Source organism: Melopsittacus undulatus, chromosome 1, assembly GCF_012275295.1.
Source record: "Melopsittacus undulatus isolate bMelUnd1 chromosome 1, bMelUnd1.mat.Z, whole genome shotgun sequence".
In the NCBI taxonomy this organism is placed as follows: domain Eukaryota; kingdom Metazoa; phylum Chordata; class Aves; order Psittaciformes; family Psittaculidae; genus Melopsittacus; species Melopsittacus undulatus.
The window spans coordinates 107,469,394-107,496,536 of record NC_047527.1 but is presented as its reverse complement, the minus strand read 5'-3'; the positions used below and the strand labels follow the sequence as shown (position 1 = coordinate 107,496,536).

Genomic DNA, 27,143 nt, shown 5'->3' with positions numbered 1-27,143 from the left:
TGGCCCTCCTCTGGACTTGTTCTAACAGTACCATGTCCTTTTTATGTTGAGGACACCAGAACTGCACACAATACTCCAAGTGAGGTCTCATGAGAGCAGAGTAGAGGGGCAGGATCACCTCCTTCGACCTGCTGGTCACGCTCCTTTTGATGCAGCCCAGGATACGGTTGGCTTTCTGGGCTGTGAGCGCACACTGAAGCTGGCTCATGCTCATTTTCTCATTGACTAACACCCCCAAGTCCTTCTTCGCAGGACTACCATGAATTTCCTTTTTGCCCAACCTGTAGCTGTGCCTGGGATTGCTCCCACCCAGGTGTAGGACCTTGCACTTGGCATGGTTAAACTTCATGAGGTTGGCATCAGACCACCTCACAAGTGTGTCAAGGTCCCTCTGAATGGCATTCCTTCCCTCTAGCTTATCAACAGAACCACACAGCTTGGTGTCATCGGCAAACTTGCTGAGGGCACACTCAATTCCATTGTCCATGTCAGCAACAAAGATATTAAACAAGACCGGTCCCAACACCGATCCCTGAGGGACACCACTCGTTACTGATCTCCAGCCGGACATTGAACCGTTGACCACAACTCTTTGCGTGCGACCATCCAGCCAGTTCTTTATCCACCAAGTGGTCCACCTATCAAATTGATGACACTCCAATGTAGAGACAAGGATGTCACGTGGGACAGTGTCGAACGCTTTGCACAAGTCCAGGTAGATGACATCAACTGCTCCACCCCAGTCCATCACTTTTGTAGCCCCATCATAGAAGGCCACCAAATTGGTCAGGCAGGATTTTCCCCTAGTAAAGCCATGTTGGCTGTCACCAAGCACCTTGTTGTTCTTCATGTGCCCTAGCATGCCTTCCAAGAGAATCTGCTCCCAGATTTTGCCAGGCACAGAGGTGAGACTGACTGGTCTGTAATTCCCCGGGTCATCCATTTTCCCCTTCTTGAAAATGGGGGTTATATTTCCCTTTTTCCAGTCATCAGGAACTTCACCTGTCTGCCATGATTTTTCAAATATGATGGCCAGTGGCTTTGCAACTTCATTCGCCAGCTCCTTCAGGACCCGCGGATGGATTTCATCAGGGCCCGTGGACTTGTGTACATTCAGGTTCTTAAGACGGTCTCGAACCAGATCTTCTCCTACAGTGGGCCCAAGGTCTAGGTTTTCACAGTCCCTGCGTCTGCCTTCCAAGACGCGGGTGCTGCGGTCAGAGCCTTTGCCAGTGAAGACCGAGGCAAAGAAGCCATTCAGAACCTCAGCCTTGTCTTCACAGATTGGAATTAATAAGGTAACTCAACTATCACATCTAGTTAAATACACCAAATTAGAAATCTCCCTGAGCAAGTAACTAAAAAATTAAACTTGCATTATAATAAAATATTTTCATACCAAGAATAGTGGCTTTCCAAAAGGGAAGAAATCAATTGCATTGATGCTTACTGATCTCAGTCCGCTCTCCTTGGGTTTGAATAGCTTTGGAAAAACTTTTAAATCATGTCTTGTACCATGGCCTACCAGTCCCTGAGAACAACATGAAGAAAGTGAATTAAACAGAACAAAATTTGCATTATCAGTATCACAAGAAGTTGTCAAATAACTCACAGAGCAGCTACCTTAAAAGATCCTTAACAGCTAACTAATGTTAATAGCTAGCAGATTTTAATAACGGTCCCAAAATATAAATTTTATATACAGTCTACGTATAAAATTCCAAGGAAATGGGGTAGGTTCCAAAGAAAAAAACAAAACAAAACCAAAAATCAGTGAGATGAATTTCAGCAGATTACTCACAATGTTTGTTCCAACAATGAAATTATTAGGATTAGAAGACAGAAATTTAATGGTCAGTGCCTGAGGCATTCTCTGGCGCACATCCTTTGGGAAAAGGCTAGGAAAAGTAAAAAAGATTGCATAAATACAGGAAGTTGTCTTCTAAAGCTATGTAAGTACATAGAGAAACTCTTGATCTAAAATGTCTATGACTAGCTCTAAGAAGCAGCATATACTGAAAAAACTCAAACAACTAATGACAATATTGTTAAATATATCCTACATTAGTTCTACAAGATACACATGTGAAATCTAAGTGCCCCTGTTTTCTTACCTGTTATTCAAGTCCATAGTCGAGCTATGTACTAACTTCACTTTTCCTCCAGGAACTAAACCTAAAATTATATAAAATAATTATTTAAACTGATTGGAGCACTTTGCATTAAATGCTATCATCAAATCAAAACCTAAACTAATAAACTATATTTTATAATTGTTTCATGTAGATAGACCTTTTGATATGTAAGAATCTCACATTAATAACTACATACTTCAGAATTCACATCTGAAGAGTTGTAATCTGACAGAAATTAATGAAAGAGGGCAGAAAAAAGGAAACATGATTTGGTTTTGTTTCATATTATACATGTAACATCCTGTAACAGCACTCTATAAAACCCAATTCAATGACGAAAATGCACATTTATGTCACTTGGATCTCTGACAATGAATTCTAGTAATAAGAAACAGTAATAATGCTTCAGTAAAGTTGGTCTATGTTACTTGTTACTAGGGAGTAACACTAATAATTCAAATCCTTCAAGCACAAGAATTTTTTGAAGGAAAAAGAAAAAATAAATCGATAAGAGAAAATAAAAATTGCTGGCAGCAGTAAAACTGTGTTAGCACACGACCATAGCTTTAAAATTTACCTTTCCACAGATGTAATACCCAGCATTTGCAGTTTAATATAGCCAAACATTGAACACGAGCTTGTAAAATAGAAAACTGATAAAAAATTCTAGTTTGTTAGCATTACTTCATTGTATATATATGTACTTTAAAAACGTATTGGGATTTTAGTCACAGCCTTTTCTAGTTAGGTAAGTAGGTAAGTCTGATTTTGTTCAAAGAATAAAAAAAAAAAAAAAGTTATTTTCTTCACTCACATAACACAAGAAAATTGAAGACACTTCACTCTATTTTTTTTCATGCAAACATCTTCTCACATTAAGTATCTTACCCAAAAGAGAAATTTCAGGACAATAGTCAAAATGGAGATATAGGTAATAACAAAAGCATTATAACAGATTTGATTAGATCTAAAGAAAGAACAGGAGGACCAAGGACATAAAATCTCATATTCTTTGAAGAAAAAAACAAAACAAACAAAAGTGTTCAAGACACAGAAATCTGCTTTGACACTTTATGTGGTTGTCTAGTGGCACTTAGCAATACAGAATTAGCAGATGAGATTCAGATTGCAGAGAAAACAATTCTCATGATAACCTGACCAATAACCCCAAATACGACATATGTCCAATTCAGAATGAATCTTTTCCTCTTAAGTTTGGCTTTCATTTAAACTATTTTTTCCCATCACTGACTCTTCCTCTCTTCTAACTTCACAATAAACTCACTTTATTCTACTTCCAATGTAAAGTACTCACCTAAATCAGTTTGTGAACCAGCTAAATCCACTTTTTGTAACTCAACAACTACCTGAAAAGTCAATATTTCACATTAATAAGCAATAAATATTTCCCAGACTTCAAAGTTTTTAACTTTTATTATGAAGTATGACATAAATCTGAAGGAGCACTTAGATAGGCAGGTCTAACACTGCAATGATTACAGGTAGATTCTTTATTCCCTATCAATGTCTACAATGCTACAAATAGCTTCAAATGCCTGCTGGAAGTTCCCTGCTGGAAAACAGAATATAGGAGATTATATTCTACACTTAATCACTACTTGGCATCTTACGTGGTTTGGCTGGTCATGAAAAAAGCCCTAAAGCCCCAAATAAGGAACTGTAACCCACTTCCTATGCTTTTCATGGCACATAAAGGATGGATCATTTGGCCTGAATCTGTTGCTACTGAAGTTACTTAGAGCTTTAAGGGATTTAACTAGTGATACAGAAGGAAAATACTTCTATCCCCTTATTATTCACTAAGCCATTCAGTTCCTCCAGCAAAATCAATTCAGATGCAAACAGATTCAGCAGCTGGGCCAGAGCTGCACTGGAAGATGACTGCAAACTTCTGATAGAAAGAAGAGTTGTCAGGACAGTAATTAAGAGCAACAGACCTAGTGCTTATCTGAGCATTATATTATAGGCAGGGTAATCTTATCCACAGATTTTCATGTTTTGACTCTGGAATGTTTATTTTACATAAATTATGAATGTCATTTCTCACACACATTCAGTACAGCCTCTGACACCACTATGATTCAAATAACAAAGTGGGTGTGTGAAAGAGGACCAAGGTCCTCTTAAGCAATTAACAGAAATATGTGAGCCTATTCCTATGAAGTAGAACTACTGATTGCCTGCTGTCATGAATTCATGTACCTGTTAATAGTTTTGCTTAAGGACAGTATCATGGCATTAGGAAGTCAGTTCAAGAATTTTGAAGTTTGTATTGCTGTACTTTTCAGGGAGGAAATTCTCATCACAAATCCTGGATTTGCATTGCTATACTAGAAATATTTCATTATTCCAACAGCAGATATTCTCTCTTTCCATACATATATTACTTACCCATATATTGAGGATTCCATTTTCATCCATTGAAGCTATCTGAAATGGAGGCTCTGACATTTCTACGGAAAGAACAGTGACAATATATATTCATATACTGACCTTCATCCTGAACGATATCAAAGGTTCTGAAACATTTCCTAGGTTAATACATTCTCTGAAATGCCTATGATCCTCTCAGGGGTATAAAAAGGGTGTCCTAATTTTATCAAAGAAGAAATTAAATAATTAAACTTTCTTTACTGAGAGGGTGGTCAAACACCAGAACAGGCTTCCTAGAGAAGTGGTCAATGCCACAAGCCTGTCAGTGTTTAACAGACATTTGGATAATAAACCTTAACAGCACACTTTAAGTTTTGGTCATCCCTCAAATGGTCAGGCAGTTGTACTAGATGAACATTATAGGTCCCTTCCAACTGAAATATTCTATTCCATGTATCTATCTATCCTAGTATGTTCAGTTTGTTCTACCAGAAAGGCAGGTGATCGCTGCATTTTTAAAAATGTCAGGTTTCTGCATGGACTTTGGAACAGAACACAGAGCACAATAGCGAAACCTGCAATATGCAGCACATTTCTTTGGAATGCCACAGATTTCAAAGCGAAAATTAGCAATGGAAGTAATAATGTCTCCTCTAGCACACTGCCTGAGAATTTGAGGGGCATAAGAATTTCTTTTCAGAGGTTGGTCATAAAAAAAAATAGGCAAAAGGCTTTTTTAGTGCTTTCACACATAAGAAGTTGCTTCACTCATACAGATAGGTTTTTTTCCCAAGACTTCTCTAAAGGCAGTTCTTCGGGTGATAACTTGTGTTATCATGGAAGAATAAAACAATATCTTGAAAACAGATATTCTAACAACCATGTGTCCACATCTGACGTGAAACTGCACTGAATGAACATTACATGAAAATCAGAGCAGAAAATAAACATGAATGTTGTATTCAACTGATAATACAGACAACTGAAGAGTCAGAATAGAACTATAAGCTGGATTTTGGCTATATTTGTTTCACTAGATACCTGTAGAATGACTCGGACATATTGATGCTTTGAAAACCAGCTTACATACCATCCTGGTAAGAGAGGCTTGAGAGTCCATAATTCTGATCAGCGCAGAAGGAGGTTGAGACAGCTTCCACTGCTATTATAGGAGAGGTGTGGTTTACTGAGTTTAGAATGCCATCTGTAATTAAGGATAATTAAAGTTAAACACAGTACTATTTCCAACAAAACCAAAACCCTGATCACTTTTCAGCTTATGAGAGAATGATTACAATGAAAGAACAGCAAATAATAAATTTAAGAATTACATTTACAAAGCCTCAAACATGAAAAGAATTATGCCAATGTCAAGCTCCATAAACAGAGGTAGAAATAAATCACTTCTTACTACAGAAAAGATAAAATTGGAGAAAAAAATCACTCTTAATAGAAAGTAACTACCCTGAATCAAACAACTTACCACAGGAAAGAATGTATTTACTCTTTAATAACATTTTAAATGTATTATGTGGAGCAATTTCAATGTGCATTCTTTGTCAGATACTCTTGATCTCCAGACTTGCACTGTGCACTGAACTTAATCCCATTTAAGAATAAAGCATAAAACTTCCTAAGTATACAGCATTAAAACCTGCTTGTTTATACATGCAACTGCATGAAACTGTATACACACATTTGACTACTAGCCCATTGTGCAACACAAGACCAAGCATCTTTCATCTACTAAAAAATTTAAAAGTCTAAACAGCTAACTAGTGTTTACTTTTACATGGCTACTGCAGTTAGATACACTTGAGAACAAACCAGGATTTTCTGCACACGTGTGGTAGACTTTTAAAGAAACATAATCGTATCTCAGTGCAAGTTAAATGGTAGCACCTGCACACAAGAAAAGGAAAAATACATGAAGGACTTATCTTGCGGTAATAAAATTCTTTTCTAAAATATGGCTATGCTTTGTCACTCTAGGATACAATAAGGCACCAAAATAAGACCAATTTATAATTAAGACTGAGTCAACTGCTGCTCTGTACACCTCATTCTCAATCCCTCAACATACAACTATACACAATGAAAACATCTGTAAGCTTAATGACTTGCTCCTCTATTTAATTGCAATGACAAACATTGGTAATAGGCATAGAGAGCCATTCATTTCCCTCAGATTCATAAAACTGTAAGAATCTCATACAGCAACTAAAATGCACAGTGAAGTACTTCAGGTTGCATCTTCCACTATGTCAGTTATATGACCTAATTAAACTTCTGTAACTTTTGAATTCATTGCCCAAGGATTATAAGAAATTTTTAAAACGTCTTTGTTATTTTGATCACACATTCAATTATCAGATTGCAGAAAAAGAGAAATGAAATGACAAGAAAATGTCAAAGTATGAAAGGAGGTCACCCACAAGAGCTTTTGAAAAGTAAACTCTTCTGGCTTCCCAGTATGTACACAACACTAACTTGGGTCATATCTAAACAATGCAACAAATCAATTCCACATTACTTTTTGTTGCTGTGCTTCTCTCCCATTAAGAATGTAGAAAGAGCCCACTATTAGCTGCCAACTGGCCCCAGTGCTAGAGATTATGTTCATGTAATGTTTCTCCAACATGCTACATTAAATAATTGGTCTTTTTCCTAAGATCCAATCTAAACCTCCCCTGGTGCACCTTAAGGCCATTTCCTCTTGTCCTAATCGCTTGTTACTTTGGAGAAAAGACCAGCACCCACCTTACTACAACCTCCTTTTAGGTAGTTGTAGAGTGATAAGGTCTCCCTTCAGCCTCCCTTCCTCCAGGCTAAACAACCCCAGTTCCCTCAGCCATTCTTCATAAGACTTGTGCTCTAGACCCTTCACCAGCTTTGTTGCTCTTCTTTGGACATGCCCCATCACCTCGATGTTTTTCTTGCAGTAAGTGGCCCAAAACTGGACACAGTATTCAAGGTGTAGCCCCATCAGTGCTGAGTACAGGGGGACAATCCTTTTCCTAGTCCTGCTGGCCCCATTATTTCTGATACAAGCCAAGATGCTGATGGCTTTATTGGCTACCTGGGCACAAGCTGCCTCATGTTCAGCCAGCCGTTGACCAGGACCCCCAGGTCCTTTTCCACCAAGCAGCTTTCCAGCCACTCTCCCCAAAGCCTGTAGCATTGCATGGGGTTGTTGTGACCCAAGATAGGACCCAGCACTTTGCCTTGTTGAACCTCATACCACTGGCCACAGCCCATCAATCCAGCCTGTTCAGATCCCACTGCAGAGCCTTCCTACCCTCTAGCAAATCAACAATAACACCCAGACTGGTGTCACCTGCAAACTTAATGACTGCAAGCTTATGCTTGCAGTGTACACTTGGATACTTGCCTTGCATGCAACCTTACAGAAACACCAAGGATTAGGTGACAATTTGTACAACTGCAAATTGCAGCCTTTAAGTGACATGAAAAAAACCTTACATTTGATTTTTTAAAATACACCTTAATTGTGTGTTTTTATGTATATAAAGAAATGTAGGTTATATTAAGGGAGTTAACATCATGAAAATTGACTAAGCTAAAGATTTTAGATGAGGTAGTAGCTGAGTAGTTCATTTTAATATTACAATGGTCCTTAGGTTCCACATCTGGTCCACATCTGTTCTTACTGCACAATGCATACTGAACTAGATTACACTTCTTTAAAGCAATTTCTGATTGGCAATTTTTACTACACTAAATATAATTTCTGAACTGGCTGAACCAGATTACTAAGAAAGAGTGCTCTTAGCAGTGGAATTGTTTCACTGCCCACAAAATGACTAATCAGAATGCATAGATACTAACCAGTGGAAAACGTTGGAACTCTAAATGTCCAGTTAGTTTCATTGATCATGATATGAGGATGCATTCTTGAGTCTTCATGGAGATCCCATACCAATAGTGAACCATCTACTGTTCCAGCAAAAACTAATGTTGTTTTATTGGGACTAAAGCAGCAACATATCACCTGTTAAGCAGAAAAACACACTCATGGTTGATATTATGATAAAGGCCAATGACTTGATAAGCCCAAAATGTTTGTTCTTCCTAGGCATGCAAATCCAGAAAAGACAGGTTACATGCATTTACAGCAGAAGGACAACTTATTTAAAAGGGAAAAAGGATATAAAACTTTCGGCAGGCATTCCTTTCAAAGACAATTGTTGTGTAATCTGTATCTACTGCCATGAAGCTGAAAAGTGTGATTCAGCTGTATGATAGTGATGGGTAGAGAGAATCTCTGACAAAATCTAAACCAGTGTTTTACTTCTGTTCACTCTTTAACCATGAAATCAAATTACAATTATGAAAAAAAACAAAAAAACAAACCAAAACCCAACCAAAACCAAACAAACAAAAAAAAAACCCACACCAAAACCAACCAATCAAATAAAAAAATTCCATGACCATCACTACATTGTAATACTGGAGCACAAAAAGGATTTAGAATAGTGTTTTCCTCAGTAAGCTGAAATGTCTCTCAAAAGATGATACATCCATCAGCAAAACAAGAAAACAAAAACCAAAATACATACCTGATACAAACATAAATACATAATAAAGCCTTTTATTCTATGGGCAAATATACAAAGTTATTAAAACATACCTCTGAGTCATATATTAAAACTTTCTGAGGACTGGAGGGCTGCCAGATGTTCCAAACACATATAATGCTCTTTCTATTCAGTAAACCAACACCTGGCTTTTTGGGTAAACCATGAACAGAAAGTAGTGTCTGCCTCTGAACTTGAGACACATACAGACAGGATATATTTCGGCCTAAATAATAAAAAAAAAAGTCAGGGAAGAAAAGCAATAAATAAAAAAGTAAACTCAGTGCAGATAAAAACCAAATATTTAGCTGCTATAACAACAACTAAAGAAGCAAAGACACTATGAAGAGTATTTCTATTAACAGTGGGTAGCTTTAGACACTATACAAGAAAAAGGAGGGACGAGAGAGGGAATCCAAAAAATTGGAAGTAAGTAGAAAGAAAAAAAGGAAGAGAGTCAGAAAGTCTGATCTGATGTCAATATATATACTCAAAATAAAGCTGAGTCTGAAACAAGAAACAGCACAGGCCAGGCTTTTTCTGGTTGATCTTATGTGCTCACGTTAAAATACATATGGGTTTGTGTTATAATAGGTCTTCCTAACATAATTACAGATGCTCCATTTTTTCATTTTAATTTTTATATAAAATTCTACTGTTTATAGGGGGAAGATATAACTGCAATTCAAAAAGATCAGGCCATATTCTCCTTGTTCAATAACCTGGCTTTATTTGCAGCTTTGGCCTTGCTGTCAGCATAAAGAAACTAAACAAATTATACCCCTTGCGAAGCTCTTCAACAACAGGGGCAAAAATTACCTCCAGGGCACCCCTGTATCACACTAACTGCTGGCTATATTTCTGGTTTCACAGCAGCTGGGGTACTCTGATGTTCCCTATGTGACATGAATCTGCACAGAGCTACAGCAAGATTAGCGTAATTAAAAGTGGACTTTACATTGTTTATGTATCCCGTGTTGTCTGCACTTCAGTCACGACAAACAACGCGGTACTTTGCATAAGTAAGAAGAGTTCACGCTGTATACTAGAAGGTGTAGAATAAAGTTCTCTTACCATGGAGGAATGGCTGGTTAGTATTTAACTGGAAACAGCTATCACTAATAGACAGACTGGTTTGTCGAGATCTTAGCTTCCACCTGGGTTGTGTTTCAACTTGATCTTCCTCTAGCAAAACAGCAATCACCTTTCAAACATAATTACATTTATAGAAATAAAAGGGTAGTCTTATCTTTCAGCTTTGCTATTTGTAGCTTTCTAAATTATGTGGATTAATTTAATAAACCTTTATCAATTCTCTTGATGATTTCATACCTTCACAAATACAGCTTACAAAATAAAAGTTGTACAGCTCTGGTTCAATTTCTTTGCAGAGAGATAAATCTCCCTGATAAGGAGTATTATTTATGTAATTTATTTAAATTAGTCAGAATGAGTACTGTAACTGATCTATCACACTATATACTTATGCACACAACTCATAAGGGATATTAAGTATGTAAGAGTACCTGGCAAGCAGACCGGAGGAAATTTGATAATCTTTGTGAATCAATTTTCGGTGTCAGAGCTCCATTCACTGATGTATCCTGGCTGTTTATGGGACCTAAGAAAAAACAAACCCCAAAAGCTACAAAAGGAAATCAATTAAGGAAACCATAGGAACAATGTCATTTTCAAGTGAGAGGAGAGTGGAATGAATCAACTTCTCTTCAGCAGAAATAACAATACTGAAGAACAAGATCTGCTGGGGAATCATATCTCCTGTCAACACAAAAAGCAATCCAGAAGGAAGAAACTGTTTCTGCCACTCACTCTCCACCCCCTCCAGAATGGGATTGAAAATGGCTATAGCAGTTTGCTATCAAGGCACATAAATTTTGACAATTAATGGGTACGAAAGAGAAAGTTTACATGCATACATTCATAAATTAGTAAGATTAAAATGTACTTCACCTCCAGATACAAGGGCACTTTCTCCTGGATGTTGTGTCCATTTCTCCGATGTCTCAACTTCCTCAGTCTGGATGTCTCTCTCAAGATTGTCCTCATTACACTGAACATATGCCTTAAGTAGAGATATAAAGTGATCAATATATGGTTGACACAGATAAGAATGACAGCACATAACTGAATAGAATGTAAAGTACTTTTAAAATGGATGAGCTCAACCTCTCCGTTTCTAAATTCTGTCCTAAACACACTGACACATTATCACTATTCTGTACATGCAAATTCAACCACATTTCCCACAACAGTGCTAGACCTACTAAAAAAATACAGAATGTCTTCAATGATACATAAACACTAAACCCAGCATACTTGGGGTAATGAGCCACAGACATACAGAAAGTCCTTTAGAAAATGGGGAAGAAACACAAGAGAGTTGCCTTCTAACACAAAAAGGAAATGGCCAAAAGTTTTTATATAATTGCTTTATGGTAATTAAGGCTTAGAGATTAAAAAAATCCTCGATTTTTGACTCTTCGTAACTTTTTTTATAAGGAAAATTATTTTCCAGAACAAGAATCAGCACTTTCAGGATTTAAATATTACTAGATATTTGTTACTCACCTGCTTAGTGTTCATTTTACCAAAACTCCTGATATACATGTCATACTCATTTACAGGAGGCAAATCCAGTAAAGAATAACTCATTGAGAAGTCCAGATCAATTAGTGGGAGAAGTTCGGAACTCCGTTTTCTTTAGAATGGATTACAAAAGAGAAACACAAAAATGGTTAAGATCAAGTATTCGGTATTCCAAAGAAAACAACCTGATTTTGTACAGCACCAGAGATCTAACAATCCACTTGTCTATACAAACTGAAGCTGTACCAAAATTTATTGACAGAGAAAAATATACCAACAGAAGTACATTTAACATTGTTATGAATTCTTAATTTAATGTTACATTCAGATAATCATAATGTTTGAAAATGCAATACTGATCGCAAATAGCAAACTTAAGTGGTTTATTATTAAATACAAACTATACAGCATAGCACAATCATCTTGCCCGAGTATTCAAAAGCTGTTTTCACTGAGAGGTAACAGATTAATCTCTTTCTTCCTATTGTTAGGATGGTGGGTAATTCTCCTCCTATACTCATTTTATTAGCTTACATACCCTATATGTCTGCATGCTTTACAAAGACTGTCTATAATGTCCTGGTTTTGTTAGACTTATGCAAATATATTTTGGATGACTTCCACTGGTAACAGACTGCCTGAATTTGTACCTCTTCACATCAGAAGGGAAACAATAACAATAGCAGCAGCAACCGTAAAATATGTATTGAATATATATATTAAATAACTCTATTACTGATTCATAACCTGTGGGCATAAATACTGACCTCTTCCCCAAAAAGTAGGGCTACAAAATCCATCTGTTCCTGAACTACTGAACTTGATCTAAAACGTATGAAAACGAGTACTCAACACTGAGGTAGACTTATATTTTTGAGGTTTATAACATTAGTCGTATTTCAGATATCTGAAATCTCTTTGTCCCATGAAATGACAATTTTTTCCATCTTCCCAAATTTCCTTGATTGAATGATAAAAACTAACTCAACTGCCCTAATCCAGCTTCCTTCAACCCCTTTACTTTCTGCCTATTCTCAATTTTTCCATCTTTCCTCACAAATAAAACTGTATTTTGATTCTCAATTGGAAAACAAGTCTAGCTGCATATACTCTATCTTACTACATGTGATATTAAAACATTTATTTTCCCTTATCACCCACTACAAAGAAATGCCCACCCCTCCACTTGTATGGTTGTGTGGATAATGAAAAGAGAGTCAATCTTTGTCACAATTCACACAACTATTTATCTACTTTAATGTCATAAAACTGTTAAGATATTTTAAGAGTTAACTGCTTGAATTACACACAGATGTCCATTTAGAAGTTAATTCCATGCTCTTGCTATACTACAGATTCCTTAACAAAAAGAAAATTTTTGTAGTCTTCCTTTCTCTCTTGCACTTTCATTTTTTTAAAATATACTTAATACAAATACAAAGCAGAAACAATTATGGGTCTGTAGCAATTCTTGAAGATACATATTCTAGCTGCAGTTTCTTCTCAGTAGTCTTTGAAAAAGGAAAGGACTAGAGCAATATGAGCTGGGATTTCTCCTCCAAGATTTTAGGCTGTATTTTTCTTTATGTATAAGAACAATTTTCACATCTCATTTTTGTTATTTGGTGACATCTATTGCATTTTCTCATCCATGTTTTATTTTTACTTCTACCTCCACTTCCTAATGCCTCACCTTTTCACAAATACTATGGGCATAGATTGCTGAGATACAATTCAGAAGTATGAAACTTGTTTCCTAGTTACAAATGTTAATGATGCATGCAGACAAATCCTTAAAATAAACTAACAGGCCTCATATTAATACTTGCAACTCCAAAGTGCCACAGCTCATTTATTGAATGCTTTCAGTCTGCTTTCTGGTAGCAATGTATTATCTCAGCATTAAATTCCACAGACACTTTTGCTTTCCATGGAAATGCTAGTTCTCTTCACAGGTTATATAATTTGTTAGCATGTACACAAAGCCATATCATGTATACACAGTCATACCAGTCATAGTACATAATCAGCAGAGATTGACAAGCATTTCAGAAGGCAATTTGCCTTCCTGAATTTCCTAATCTGTCTCCACTGCCTAGAGAGGAAGCCTAGAAAATGAACATATTTGGCATATAAATTTAGGGAAGGTGAATTATACAGCCCAAACAATAAGAATGTCCCTAATGTGAACATTAGCCACTGATGTGCAGCCATAACGCACTGGAATCTGACACTGTCGATAAAATTATTACTCTTGGTTTATGTGTCCAGTTGATGTAATGAAAAATTTGAGTTATGCATAGTGTTTCAGATAAATCTGGGGCTCCTGGCAAGTTCTGCAAGAAAGAAGCATCGATTTTTTTTTTCTTTAATACAGAGCTGTCTTAGATGTCTCAAATCTAGATCAACTTTAGATCAGTAATAACATGTTTTTACACCAAGTGGTTTTACCCCTGAAAGGGAACATGCTATTTTGGGAACAGTATGTGCCATATACAGACTTGATTATTTCAAGAAATTAAAGTTCTGCAGAGCCCTGAGAGCAGCTAAAAAGCTTGTTCTTTGGTACTCTAAGGCAGTATTTAAGTAAGTGACTGAAGAATTATACAAAGAAATTACAATCCTGGCAACTCATTCTATACTAAAATAGTTCAGAAAATCAGCTATATAGGTAAATTTTTGCTATTAAATGACATGTAGCAAAGCCCATAAATTATATTTACTCAAGAGCTAATTACTGTTAGACTACAAAATAATATTTGTCTCTATACCCCTCATTTTGATAAACTTCACATACTTCTAATACAATGAAAAAAATTACATCTCTCATAGTGAGTTGTCATTTTGTGTGAATTAATTTAAAATACACTTACTTCTGCTTATTAGCCATACTTCGGCTACTTTGTCGTTGGTTTGCCATTTGAAAATCCATGAATAATCCACAAAAAGAGTTTCTGACAGAAGGGTACTCCCTTTCTGTGATATTTTAAAACATTGTTAGTGTTATAATTCACACTTCACAGTGCACTGAAATATAAAGCAATAAGTTTAAAAAGCAGTAATTTATTATGACACAGCTACTAAAAGTTATTAGTTTGCACATTACACAACATGCTCTAGCACAGTTATTACTACAATAGGCTTCTTCAGCAATGGGACAGCATTTTTCCCTTATTATGGTCCTTTACCAATGAATGAAAAATTACTGACCACTGTAATTTTTATTTTAGAAGAGGATGATGCATAAAGTGCCTCTTTCTTTCTCCTGCCTTTAGGAGTTACCTTCTTCCCCTGTGTGCAGCAGAATGCTCTATGAACAATCCTAAAAATCATAATGAATTCTCACAGACTACACCATATGCATGCTACATCTCTAAATAAGAATTCATCATTACAGCTAGCAGAAAACATCATCAACACAAGCTTAACTGATATCCCTGCACGAATAAGCAAAACATTGAAAACTGGTGCTTTAAAGCCATGGTTAATGTAACAGCTACAATATCTGATGTCACATCGATTTTTCTCCTTTCCTGCCTATTATCTGGAAGCCAATTTACCTTATTATCCAACTTCCAGTCAGGACCAATCGTGTTTCACTGCCTCAGGGGAAGAACACCTTTTCAAATAATACTTGTAAAATGCTTTTAAACTTCTAAAAATCATTACCAGCATGATCAACAGCCTTTTTAACCATAGAGGATCAAAACTTATCAAAATTTAGAGTGCTGTGCAATTTAGGATGAAGCACTAAGTGTTACAATTCAGAATTTAAAAATCTAACTCTACATTAGAATTCCATCCTGTTTATTAGATCTATACCATTAATGGAATTATTTTATGGAGTCAACTGTTTATTAGAAAAACAGTAATAACTGCATAAATCTTCTGCAAGAAGAAATTCATATTACAGTATACTGGTTCTGACTTGCAACAAACACTTAACCAAAAATCTGTGGATACTGTAAAGACTTAAAGAAACTCCATGCTATCCTTCTGTGACTGTACAAACTTCATACAAACTAGAGTAAGAAGTTAAGATTCTTTTGAATAATAATTCTCTACTGCCATTCACATGAGTGGAGAGTGAAAAGCAGAACCACAACTGTATTTGTTAAATAAGTAGATCTGGAACTCACAGAAATCAGACCGACTGAACAAGACAACAATTCTATAGTCACATTTCAGGAAAAACACCTTGCATTTTAAAACTGATATAGAAATATATATTTAAGTAATATCTGTATTTTTCTCACCCTCCCACCCAGAGAAGTGGCTTCAACTTTGCTTAAGAGAGAAAGGCAAATTAACATCACAGGAAGCCCCAAACTGTTCTAGCACTCCTCCAGTTTTTAAAATCCAGACTCTCATATCCTCCTGTTACCCAAATTAAGACCTACTAAATGTCAGTCTGCAAATTTTTATACTTCACATTTTAAATGATTAGTAATGCCTCTGAATCATTCTTTAGCAATGTGGAAGTTACAGTACTTACCCATAAACCTAAGTGACTCATCTAGAGGACCAGATTTCTGCCTTCAGGCAGACTTCTAGAAAAAGTGGCCTGTTTACTCTTATATTGTATGTGTTACTCATACATTTAATAAAAATAGGCTGGTGTCTAATCACATACCCACGACTGGTTCCTTCTTTTCATTTTCAATTTCCTTTGCCAGTGAAGTATAAATTCTATCATTTTCTGCATTAATTGCTCTTTGAATTTCTTCAATTTCTGATGTTCTAGAAAACTGAATCTCTCTTTGGTTTTCTTCTTCACCTCTTTCTTCACTTTGGTAGTCATCATCATCAAAATCCTCTTCATAATCCTTTAAAAGTAACAGGACTTTCAATAACTAATAAACATGGATTATAGATGTATTTTTCACAAACTATTTTAGAAATTGTAAAATGCTGTCAAAATAAAAGTAAAATTCTCATACAGATGGCTATAAATCCTCCAACTGAAAGGCATTTTAAAATAACTCAAAGGAAGAAAATGGCATGTCTTGATGGAGCAGTAATTTTAAAAACAGAAGACATTCCCATAGCATTGTCCCTTTTCTTTTTTCTTTTGTGAAGACTTCAACTCAAAAGAAATTGGTTCTGATGAAATCTAAGCAAATATATAGCAGAGTTTCTACGTAGCATTTTAGTTAGCTATTATTTACTGTCATCAAAAAATGAGTAAGTAAAAAGCACGTATCATTCTGTAATTTTTCTTCCGGCTAATAGAGTTAATCACTATTTTGATAATTTAGGATTACTTCAAGAAGACAACTGTATGCTTTTACTTACTTCAAAATCATCCTCATAATCTGCTGAAAAATTATCAAATCCCATGTCTGAATTATAGATGTGTGTATCTTTAATTGCCTAAATAAAAAAATTAAACTGTTAAATAATCTTAGAAAAAAAACGTTTATCTGCCAAATCTTAGCATAAAGATAGGAAAATAGTTGTTCTTCCCAAATATTTCTACATCTTCAAGCAAACATATAACAAATTCTGTTTAGAAATATAAATAAAAGTGTATTAAGAAGTTATAAATACCGACTTAAAATAATAATAGGAAGACAAGACAGAACTCAACCTTATCTTGGGATGACCAGTTGTTTTTCCAACAATATTTTTGCCGGGCAAGACATAAGAACTGCTGTGCTGCCTATAATTTCAATAATGTACAGCATGGTTTGTATAGGTCAGCAAAACTAAGTCAGTGAAGAGACAAATGTGCTTTCTATAAGCTCATTAGGGGAAGAAAACACTACAAAAGTACTTAAGCTAAATATTAGCGCTAAAGCCAAAATAATGTAAATGAATTGAAAATTAGAAGAAAAGAGAGAAGTACTTCTGGCATGAAATCAGCTAGGTTTTAATAGTACAGTTTTGAAAAATATATGACTAAAAGATATGAAAGATACACGGCTGCCCATAACATGAGACTATGGAAAGGGATGTCTTCATTAGGTACTACTACGTTTTCCTAGATCGGGACCATAACCCTGCAATATTCCAAAACAGAATTTGGATTCTTGAGGATGGATACAAACATTTAAAAATATGACATAATATTTTAAAACTTTTTATAGTAAAGTTAGGCTGCTTCTGCAGAGACTGGTCCAAATAAACCCAAGTTCATTCAGCTTACACTTCAGACTTGCTGAAAACTTGGTTGTGCCTCCACCTGTCCTTTTAAGCATATATATATATATATATATATATATATATATATATATATATAAAGCATATATACATATATAAATACTTTCCCCTTTCTTACAGCAACTATTTTAAGAGATATGTATGAATTACATTGCTAACCACATTTTACTTGGCTTGCGCTACGTATTTTTCGCCTGTTAGCTGTTTATAGAAAGAAATTATATACTTCAGGTATGTGTAGATGTATTATATGTCTAAACTCCTCCCATACACTGAAAATTATTTTTTCGTGCACAGGATATACTATACATTGAAATAGATACATGGATAGATAAATAGATATGTAGTTGAATAGATGGCTACCTGCAATGCTTAGCAAATTTATACAGAATAAAATCAATTTTCTAATTCTGCATCCAGAAAGAGAGATTAGGAAATCCCTAAAGACCAATATATATAAACCTGATCTTTGAATACCTTTATATTGAAATATATATTGTTATTAATCCTAGGAAAAAACACAATATTCAAAGTTCCAAAATCAAACAATTTTACCTCTTGTCCTGTGTCACTTCCCTCTTTATCAATGAGTTTTCTTTTATCCTCCACAGACCTGTTGAAAAAGAGAAAATCAATTTTATTAGTTAACTCTGAAGAAAGCACTAGTTTTGTGTTGGTTTTGGTTTCTGAGGGGGATTGCTTGCTTTAGAAAAAATAGGTCTCTTTTTCTGAGAAGAAAAAAAGTTGGAAATTTCCAATAAACTGAAATATTTCTACAAATACTTTTATGGATTTCTATTTATGATTCAAAATTATATTGAAACAGCCAAACGGTTAATCAGCTCAGAAATTCAAAAACCTTGTCCAAATGTAATGCCTATAATGGCATCAAAACAGAAGAAAAGTAGGAAAAAATCCTATTAAAATCACACATATATTAGTTGCATTGATATCTGCAGCAAACTGGAGATGAAGATCAGATTGGTGTCATGTGCTCTGAAGCTATAAATTACAGGCTGACATTCAAACGTTGTCTTTCATTTGGGGGTTTTATTTATGAGGACAACACAATCAGGGAGCAGGAGAAAAATCAACAACTAGTTCTGCTCCTTAACACTCTACTTGATCATTTTATAAGTAGAATATTGACCTTTAAGAATAGAATGTACATAGAAATATAATCCTGACATTTTACTGATCCTACCAAGGATGACCTTGGCCTACACCTTTTACATACAAAAGTAAACTTGTTATATATAATGTTTCAGATAACATCCAGAGTAGTAATTACTATTCTGTAGTCACAAAGTTATGAAGTAATAACTTTGTACAAAGATACACAAATTCTAATAAAAAAAGAGTCCTATGTAGTTCATCATGAACATTCTATGTGTCCACATGACTGCATAGTGAATCTCTGGGTGATGTAATACAGCATTTCTGCCTCCCACACTAAATACCCAGATTAACACATGTACAGTTTGCAAGGATTAGAAAATATCTCTAGCTACCCTGGAGCAGGGAGGAAAAAAAGAAACCCCACAACAAAACCAACATATAAATACATACACTTTTACAAACCACAGATTTTTTTCTTTTTAATTGCTACTGTGCTGGGCAAAGGCCTATGTAAAAGAATTCTATTTACCCTAGATATCTGTGATCAAGAATTCATACTTATTATTTTGGTAGTGACTGAATCTTAGGGGATACCATACACTATATTTTAATTTCAATCTCTGAATTTACCTTACATGCTGATGGCTCTTTTCTTCTTGAATCCTCTCCTCTTTTTTGTATTTGCTGTTCTGTAAAAGAAGTCACAATAGTCACATGTCAGAAATGATGGGAGAAAATAAGTCTATGAACTTGTACTAGCAGTAGTGATATTAAACAGTAAGAAAGGTTAAAAATTAATTATTTCAATGACACAGTATTTTTTTTATCAGTCATTGCCTGTAAGACATTTTGTGTTTGAACTATTATCAGAATGATCACCTCCTTAAAGATATGGTAAGCAAAGAAAATAAACACCCATAAAAAGAGATACTATAATAAAGAATATGAGTTTCTCATGAAAATTTGAAACATCCTGGAATGAAGTCTGGCTGCATCCTCTTCTGCAATGTATTTCAGAAAATAAACAATAAGGGATCCTGAGTCTTCTACTATACTTAACAAAACTTTATAAGCCTGTACCAGAGTAAATTCCAACTTTTGTAGGATACTTTCACATTAGTGCATTAGTAACAGCGGTTAAAAAATGCTTTGGACTCAGTGTATACTGCTCAAATTGTGAGCCCAGAGCACTCCCCTGAATAATCTCTAGACATGACTAGAAAACCTCAGTAGGCTGTGGCCAGCCTGTCTCAAAGAATGAGATTTTAACAGTATGGATTGCAACAATTCACACCAGAGATGAAGAACAGTCTCAGGCACTTTTAAGCCCCAGTATAGGGACCTCACTCTTACATTCTGTACTATGGAGGTCTTCCTAAGTCTGGAAATGTATTCAACAGGTTGTTAAAGATAAAGGTGGTTTTCTCTGTCCATGAGCATCAGAAAAAGAGAAACATAACTCTGAGACAGAAGCATCAGTATCAGTCATATTCTATAACAGCTACTTGAGTAGGTTTCCAAGGAAGTCAAGCCTTGAGCAAGTTTCTGATAAACTTCTGAATTCCGGTGCAGAATGTCAGTTATAGGAATCATTTTTGGTGGGCACATACACTGAAGACGCCCACTATTTTTACTAGAAAATATATTTCTGAACTTTTCTTCAAGAAGCTTGCATGTCTTTACTCTTTAGGCAGCAGAGAAACTAACCTAAACTGTATGAATGTTTCTATGTTCCATAAAACTTACCTGATCTTAAGAGTTACAGATTACTGTATGCTTCTTCTCTCATTCTTGCAGAATGAGTACTTGTATTATAAAAACTAGTCAAAAAATGTCAAAGTTTGATAAAGTCATTAAGATATAGAATCATGCTCTGTGTTAGAAACATTAAAAATACTCTATAGCTTCTGAAGTAGAAGCAAAACCCATAAATAGAAGGAATCTATACTCATGTACATACCTGTGAGTTAGATAACCATGCTCCCTGTCTAGGTAACATCAAACAGCTTCTATTAAAATCATACTGTTTTCCTGTGAAGGCATCCAATATATTTAACGGGCCTCCAGCCTAATCTCTCCACCTCAAAGTGTTAGTAAAAATTTCAAAAGACATAGTAATAAAGAATTTTATGAATAAAAGATATTTCTAACATACAAGCAAGTTTATAGTTAAAATTCCATAGAAGGAATCAGCTAAGGATTAGGATACTTAAAGGCAGATGTACTGTTTTAATTTACTTTACCTTAAAACTTCAGAAAATGCTGACTTTATTATTCAACTTATCAGTAATAATATATCAACAATTAAAGTAAGCTACAAGATAATGTTTTTAAGACTTAACAATACTAACCCCAAGACTGTGCTTCTTTCTTTCATTTTCTCTACTTTTTACTTTCTCACTAGCTTCTGCTGGTTGCCTTTCTCTATCTCCATGGGAAGATCCATCTTTAGATCTCTTTGATTTATGTTTTTCTTTCTCTTCTTTTCCATAATGTTTATGACTTATCTCTTTTGAAAGCCTCTCTTTTCCTGGCCTAACAGAATGTTCTCTTTTTTCTCTGTGTCTTCTTTCTCGCTCCTTATCCAACTCTTGATCTTTCTGTAACTTGTGTACACGTTCACTTTCTTCAGATTTGTAGGCTAAAAATTTGTCAACGCTCTTTTTGGCATCATTATGCTGGAAAGAGAAAAATAACATCAAAGAGCCAGATCTCCAAGACTGTTTTATCTTCACAAATCTCTCCATTTTTGACCACTAGAATGACAGATTTGCAAGTATCTACACTTTCTGTCACATGTATCTTCCAGTCACTTTTTTTTTTTTAAATCTACTATGGCAAGTTTCAAATTAATTTATCACTTGAGATTCTGATATTTATTGTGGGACATCATGTACTTTGCTACAGAAATTCTTTGGATTATGTATTCTTCACACAAAAAATTATTTGTCTGCTTGGTGGTTTAACATAAAATAGGATGCACACTTGCCAATATCCTTGCAATAAAAGCATAAATAGCAGATGGGAAATTATGAAAAAGCTGTATGAAAATAAAGCACTGTTCGCTATGCACATTTAAAAAAAAAAAAGAAAAAAAAAAGAATTCAGTATGTCCTTAAAATAGAATAGCTCAGATATATTTTGTTGTGTGTTTCATACACTTCTTGTGAGGACCTTACTATCTATGCATCTGATTTCTTAGGAACTGGAGTCTGATTCAGTTTCTTCAATTTTACAATTTTATCTTCTTCCATTATGAAACACTTCATTCCATTTGCTTCCTTTACCTTCTTTTCTGTATGTCTTCTTTCTTGCTCTTCACTAGTTTTCTCTTTCTCTAGAAAATACATGTAAAATTAAGTAAAAAGTTGTATTATACTCAAACTCTGTATGTAATTAACTCTAGCTTGGAGAAAACATTATTTCAGTTACATACTTTTTCTTATACTTAAAAGCTTTCTAATAAACCCTTAATGTTCTATTGAATTTCTCCCTCCAATGTTGGTTACTTCTACGTTACCACAAGATTCCGAAAAGATACATTTCAATAGGTACTCACACCTGCCTGTCTTTATCCTCTCTGTACAGATGGGGTATGGCTTCAGAGTATTTCTATCTAAGTATTGAATATTTCAAAGTACAAAAGAAACCCAAAGCAACTTACCCAAATGATGCCTGCTTTCTCTTCTTCTGTGATGTTCTTTATCTCTTCCTTCAAATGACTTCGGATTACTTTGTGTATCTATTTGCTTTACCTCATGTCTTCTATGCTTTTTTTCTTGCTCCCTATTGCTCTCCCTATCTTTATCTTTTGGAAAACTGTATCTTTCTTTCTCCAGACTTGACTCTTGAAGTTTATCTTTGTATCTCACTTGGTCTCCTTCCCCCTGGCGCTCTTTCCACTTCTCTCTCTCTTTCATTTTATCCCTGTCTCTTTCACCAGATTTTAATCTCTCTCTCTCTCTTGTTCTTTCCTTGCTCTTCCCTCTGTCTTTGTGTTCATGTTTATGAGTGTCTATGTCATAAACAGGTTTCTCTTTTTGCAGTTTCTTTTCTCTGTGCTTTTGGTCTTCATTTTGACTATCTGACTGTAATGCCTGAAATAAACCAAACAAAATTAAAAAGCATTATTTACAATTCAGCCATCTATTTTTATATGGTATATTCATGTGGAAAAAAAATATTAGATTGCTAACTGTGAATTTAATTTCCCTAATGGTATTAAAATGCTGATATATTTCTAAGCTTACTTTGTAAAATTACTAACATGTCTGTACTTATTGTAAAAAGAACTAATAAATGAAACAAATAATAATCTGCATTTTCAATGTATTTGAAAATAATTTAGTAAAAAAGAAAATATGGCAGAACTGTGCATTCCTTTTAGAGCTAGGCTGAAAAATTGACTAAGCACCTTAAAGCTGTTGCCTCACATAATGGCACACCATCTTATAAAATATGCTACAAATATAAACAATAATGATAAATAACTGGGCACCCTGCAGCTGCCTTTAAGGTAGATTAGCTTTTACATGAGCAGAAAGCAGAATATAAAAACTGCTTAAAAATTCAAAAATGTTTTTGGCCTAGATCCCTTGAGGATGCAACTATTCTTACATTTTTCTGAAGTCATAAGACTGTATTTTAACCTTCCTGAAGCAAGTAGCACAACTCCCAGTAATTTCACAACACCCACGATTTCTGCTATTTACTCAATGCAGAACAAACAGAACTTGCTTTCATTATAGTTGATTCATAAAGTGAATTAAACTTTATCCATCTGTTTCACAGAAATTAAAGTCCAACCACACCACTTCTGTTGGAACTAAAGCATTTCAACTCAAATTCATTTGCTTTCCCTCATATGGAAGTAGTGGAAATGTTACTAAATGTCTAAAAAATACAAAATACTCAATACTGTAACACTGACACTGAAATAATGAGGAGCTTTGAAATATAATGGATAGAAAGGTAGGATCTGCACAAGGCATAGAAAATAAGATGCATATTGGAAAACAGCTTTTTTAAAAATATATAACCCAAAACTAAGATAAGTATCAATGATGTAATGACTGGAGCCTGAATGCCTATTTTACCAGTTAAAATAGTTAACCAGTTCATGAGAAACATGATAGGTGACGCTAACAAATACAATACATAATATACACATATGAAAGTGAGTAAGCATATAAAGCAGAAATTTAACATAGATTTGGGATGGCCAACAAATCAGACTCCATTGTGTGCTGTGCGATTACTGTAACAATGGCATTTTTTCCATTTATCTAGTTAAGAAATTTGTAACCCTACATGACTTGTGTAGCTAGAAACAGCTGAATGGGCCAACCTCTGGATAGAAATATTCCAGAACTGTCAGTTGCGGCAAGGCAATTAGCAGCTGCACTTTAAAGATCTGTGCTGTTTGTATTCAGTGATGCAAATTTAAAGTATCTGGTGTACCAAAAAGCCTTAAAGAGCTATTACGGATCCCACAAGGCAAAGTGGCTAGTAGAACAAGCAGCCAACCCTCTCTGTCTAGACTGTCAATAAATTCTGGAGTTTTAGGGTAGCTTAACACCAAAACTAGTAGAAATCAAATAAAATTACCCTAAGATGTTTCCTCAGCTCTTCTGATTTCCAGGTATCTTCTTTGGTTCTTCTCTAGAACAGAAAAGACAGGAAAAGCCTGAGTAATCATTTAACAATTAGTAGGTTTTCAAAAGCAAGGATTAAGATACATATAGCAAGTTCCAGTGAATTCCGTAACTTAAGCATTAATTTGATTTAGCCCTAATGTATATAGTTACAGCATATCTGATCTGACTAGATCTGGAAAAGGCCTGAAGCTCTGACCTCTACTGGGTTATCAGACTCTGCACACACAGAGTAACCGATATTGAGGTCAGTGCTTATGGTAGATAACAATGCAGCTCTTCAAGAAAGACTGTCTTCCAATGCTTAACCAAATGGATAACACAGTCAGGCCACTTCTGGAAAATAATCAATATATTGACGTCATTAGGTTCCATCTCCTGCTACGTTAGATCTAACTTCAAAGTCCTGGTGAGGGACTTTCTTCAGTGAGGTTTTAATATCTCTGAGGTTGGAGGTTTTCCAGGCAACCTGGTTCTTGGGTTTAACCACACTCCACTAAAAACGTCTTCCTTATACAGAGTCATGATTTCCCTTGCCGATAGTTGGGACCACTATATTCTCTTCTCTCACTGTCCATCTTGGAGAAGAAACTGGCTCCATCTTTTCCACAGATCCTCTTTAGATATTTAAACACAGTAGTTAGATCCCCTCTCAGTTTTCTGAACAGCAACTTAGCCTACTTCCAGATTAAGACTGCTTTTTTAAACCACTCTGGGTTTAACTTAAATCATCCACCTGAGAGGATGAGGACCTAATCAGCTGATAACATGTTTACTGTATTCAAAAAGTCCTATAAAAATCTTTAGGAATCCATACCTTAAATTAAACAATAAGTATGTTGCCTTATGAAGTATAACAGAACCAGAGACCTTGCTACTTCAAGAGAGTTCAACAGGGACTTCCTTTATTCACAATCTAGAAAGACTGGGAAGACTGCAGGTTTTCAGAACTTTATGTTAAGAACTAAGTTACGAGCTGTTAACTATGATTCTAAATAAAAAGAAACACAAAAACAGTAAGATAAATTTCTGTAGTTTTCAAGCCAAAGTATTTTTTACATATAATCTTTATCTTTCTTATTTTCAATACTAGCTGCCTATCTGAGAGCCCTCAAATAGGTAAGCAGCACAAGTGATAGACTTAACAGAAAAGAGCAAAATGAGGCTTTATCACATAGTGTGGCTGTTAGTATAACTGCCTCTGAGTCTTTGCCAGCCTTATACCAGTGCACCTGAAAACTTTGATCTAAAAGATTAACTTTCCATCACAATTCACTAATAAGGTTACTGATGTACCACAACTACTAAAATATCTGACTTAAAGTTTTTAATACTATTACTTCCCAGACACTATTTCCTACTCAGTTTCCTGTTCAGCATGACCACAAACTAATTACCTGTAAAATCCAGATTCACACTGCCACAATAAAAGCGATTTGATACAAATGCTTTTCCAAGTGAATATGTACCACAGTTATTGATGCCAGCACGTCCATGTGATTTTAATTCCTTTATTTTGGAGCTTTCCAAACTTCTGATAATTTAACACCAAAAGTTATGTGGTTTCCTAAAGAACTAAACTCCATCAATTAGCTGTTACAGGCATATCAATTATTAAATATACTTTATCTACAATCTGAAACATTAAGAGCTTTGGACATGCTCATAAACAGCCTATCTCCTGCAAAAAAATCTGTGGCTGATATGGCCTCAACCTTCTGCTAGAGGAGTAAGGACTCCCTTACTACCCCTACTTGGGACAGAATTTCACCGGCGAGCTGACAAGACTCGAGGTGCCTAAAGAGTAGCCATGGCGGTTGCTTCTCAGGACCAGCAGAAGAAACAGTAGGGCTGCTTCACGCCTTTACCTCACAGATGCCCGGACTTACACAACGCCAAGCGACACGCGTGGCGGCGGCAAGGCGCGGCCGGGTGCGGGGATGGCTTTCTCTAGTGCCAAGGCACTTAAGGCGTAACGGGCCAGGAGCAGGGGAGGAGGCCTAGAAGAACAAGCCGTGCTGCCACCGCCCCCGGCGCCTCCTCAGAGCCCTCCTAGAACGGGAAGAAGGAGCGGAAGGGGCGAGACGAAAGTCCCATTTACAGAAGTCGGGCACTCGGCTCCTCACCTTGTCACCCTCCATTGGGGGAGGGGACGGGCGGGCGCCGCGTCCCACCGCCACCGTCCGCCTCAGAGCGGGCAGGAAACCGCGGCAGCCGCGTCCGGCCCTGCCTAGCAACAAGCGGCGAGGGGAAAGCAGCCGAGCGCCCGAGCGATGGATGAGCGCAGGGGCCGCCGCACGGCATTGTGGGAAGGGAGAGGGTACCCGGTGGATGAGGGAGGGCGAGCGGTGGCGTGGGTTGTTGCCTTCCAGTAGGATAGCGTCTGACCATCCGCAGCCTTTTCTGAGCGAGAAGCGGCAGACTGGGGTGCCTGCAGGAAAGTTCTCCTTCCCGAGGCGGTGCCTTGCTCGGTT

The 27,143-nt window shown here is 35.9% G+C and overlaps 1 protein-coding gene across 2 annotated transcripts in view; it reads right to left on the bottom strand.

Moving 5' to 3' along the window:
- DYNC2I1 (dynein 2 intermediate chain 1) overlaps positions 1-26,909 on the bottom strand; it is a 30,059-nt gene extending 3,150 nt beyond the window's left edge. The window contains exons 1-22 of one of the 2 annotated variants that reach the window (XM_034068315.1): positions 26,796-26,909; positions 24,623-24,676; positions 22,680-23,112; positions 22,303-22,352; positions 21,367-21,693; positions 19,646-19,704; positions 18,452-18,509; positions 17,030-17,107; positions 16,368-16,560; positions 14,608-14,710; positions 11,717-11,846; positions 11,099-11,210; positions 10,654-10,748; positions 10,202-10,331; positions 9,181-9,353; positions 8,379-8,541; positions 5,620-5,733; positions 4,548-4,609; positions 3,451-3,502; positions 2,115-2,175; positions 1,802-1,898; positions 1,400-1,531 (exon numbers count right to left, since the gene is read on the bottom strand). In XM_034068315.1, coding sequence (XP_033924206.1) covers positions 1,400-1,531; positions 1,802-1,898; positions 2,115-2,175; positions 3,451-3,502; positions 4,548-4,609; positions 5,620-5,733; positions 8,379-8,541; positions 9,181-9,353; positions 10,202-10,331; positions 10,654-10,748; positions 11,099-11,210; positions 11,717-11,846; positions 14,608-14,710; positions 16,368-16,560; positions 17,030-17,107; positions 18,452-18,509; positions 19,646-19,704; positions 21,367-21,693; positions 22,303-22,352; positions 22,680-23,112; positions 24,623-24,676; positions 26,796-26,810 — 2,691 coding nt within the window. In that variant the 5' untranslated portion in view covers positions 26,811-26,909. The remainder of the gene's footprint in view (positions 1-1,399; positions 1,532-1,801; positions 1,899-2,114; positions 2,176-3,450; positions 3,503-4,547; positions 4,610-5,619; positions 5,734-8,378; positions 8,542-9,180; positions 9,354-10,201; positions 10,332-10,653; positions 10,749-11,098; positions 11,211-11,716; positions 11,847-14,607; positions 14,711-16,367; positions 16,561-17,029; positions 17,108-18,451; positions 18,510-19,645; positions 19,705-21,366; positions 21,694-22,302; positions 22,353-22,679; positions 23,113-24,622; positions 24,677-26,795) is intronic. The other variant, XM_034068320.1, reaches the window with a different exon arrangement.
- Positions 26,910-27,143: the final 234 nt, after the last annotated feature.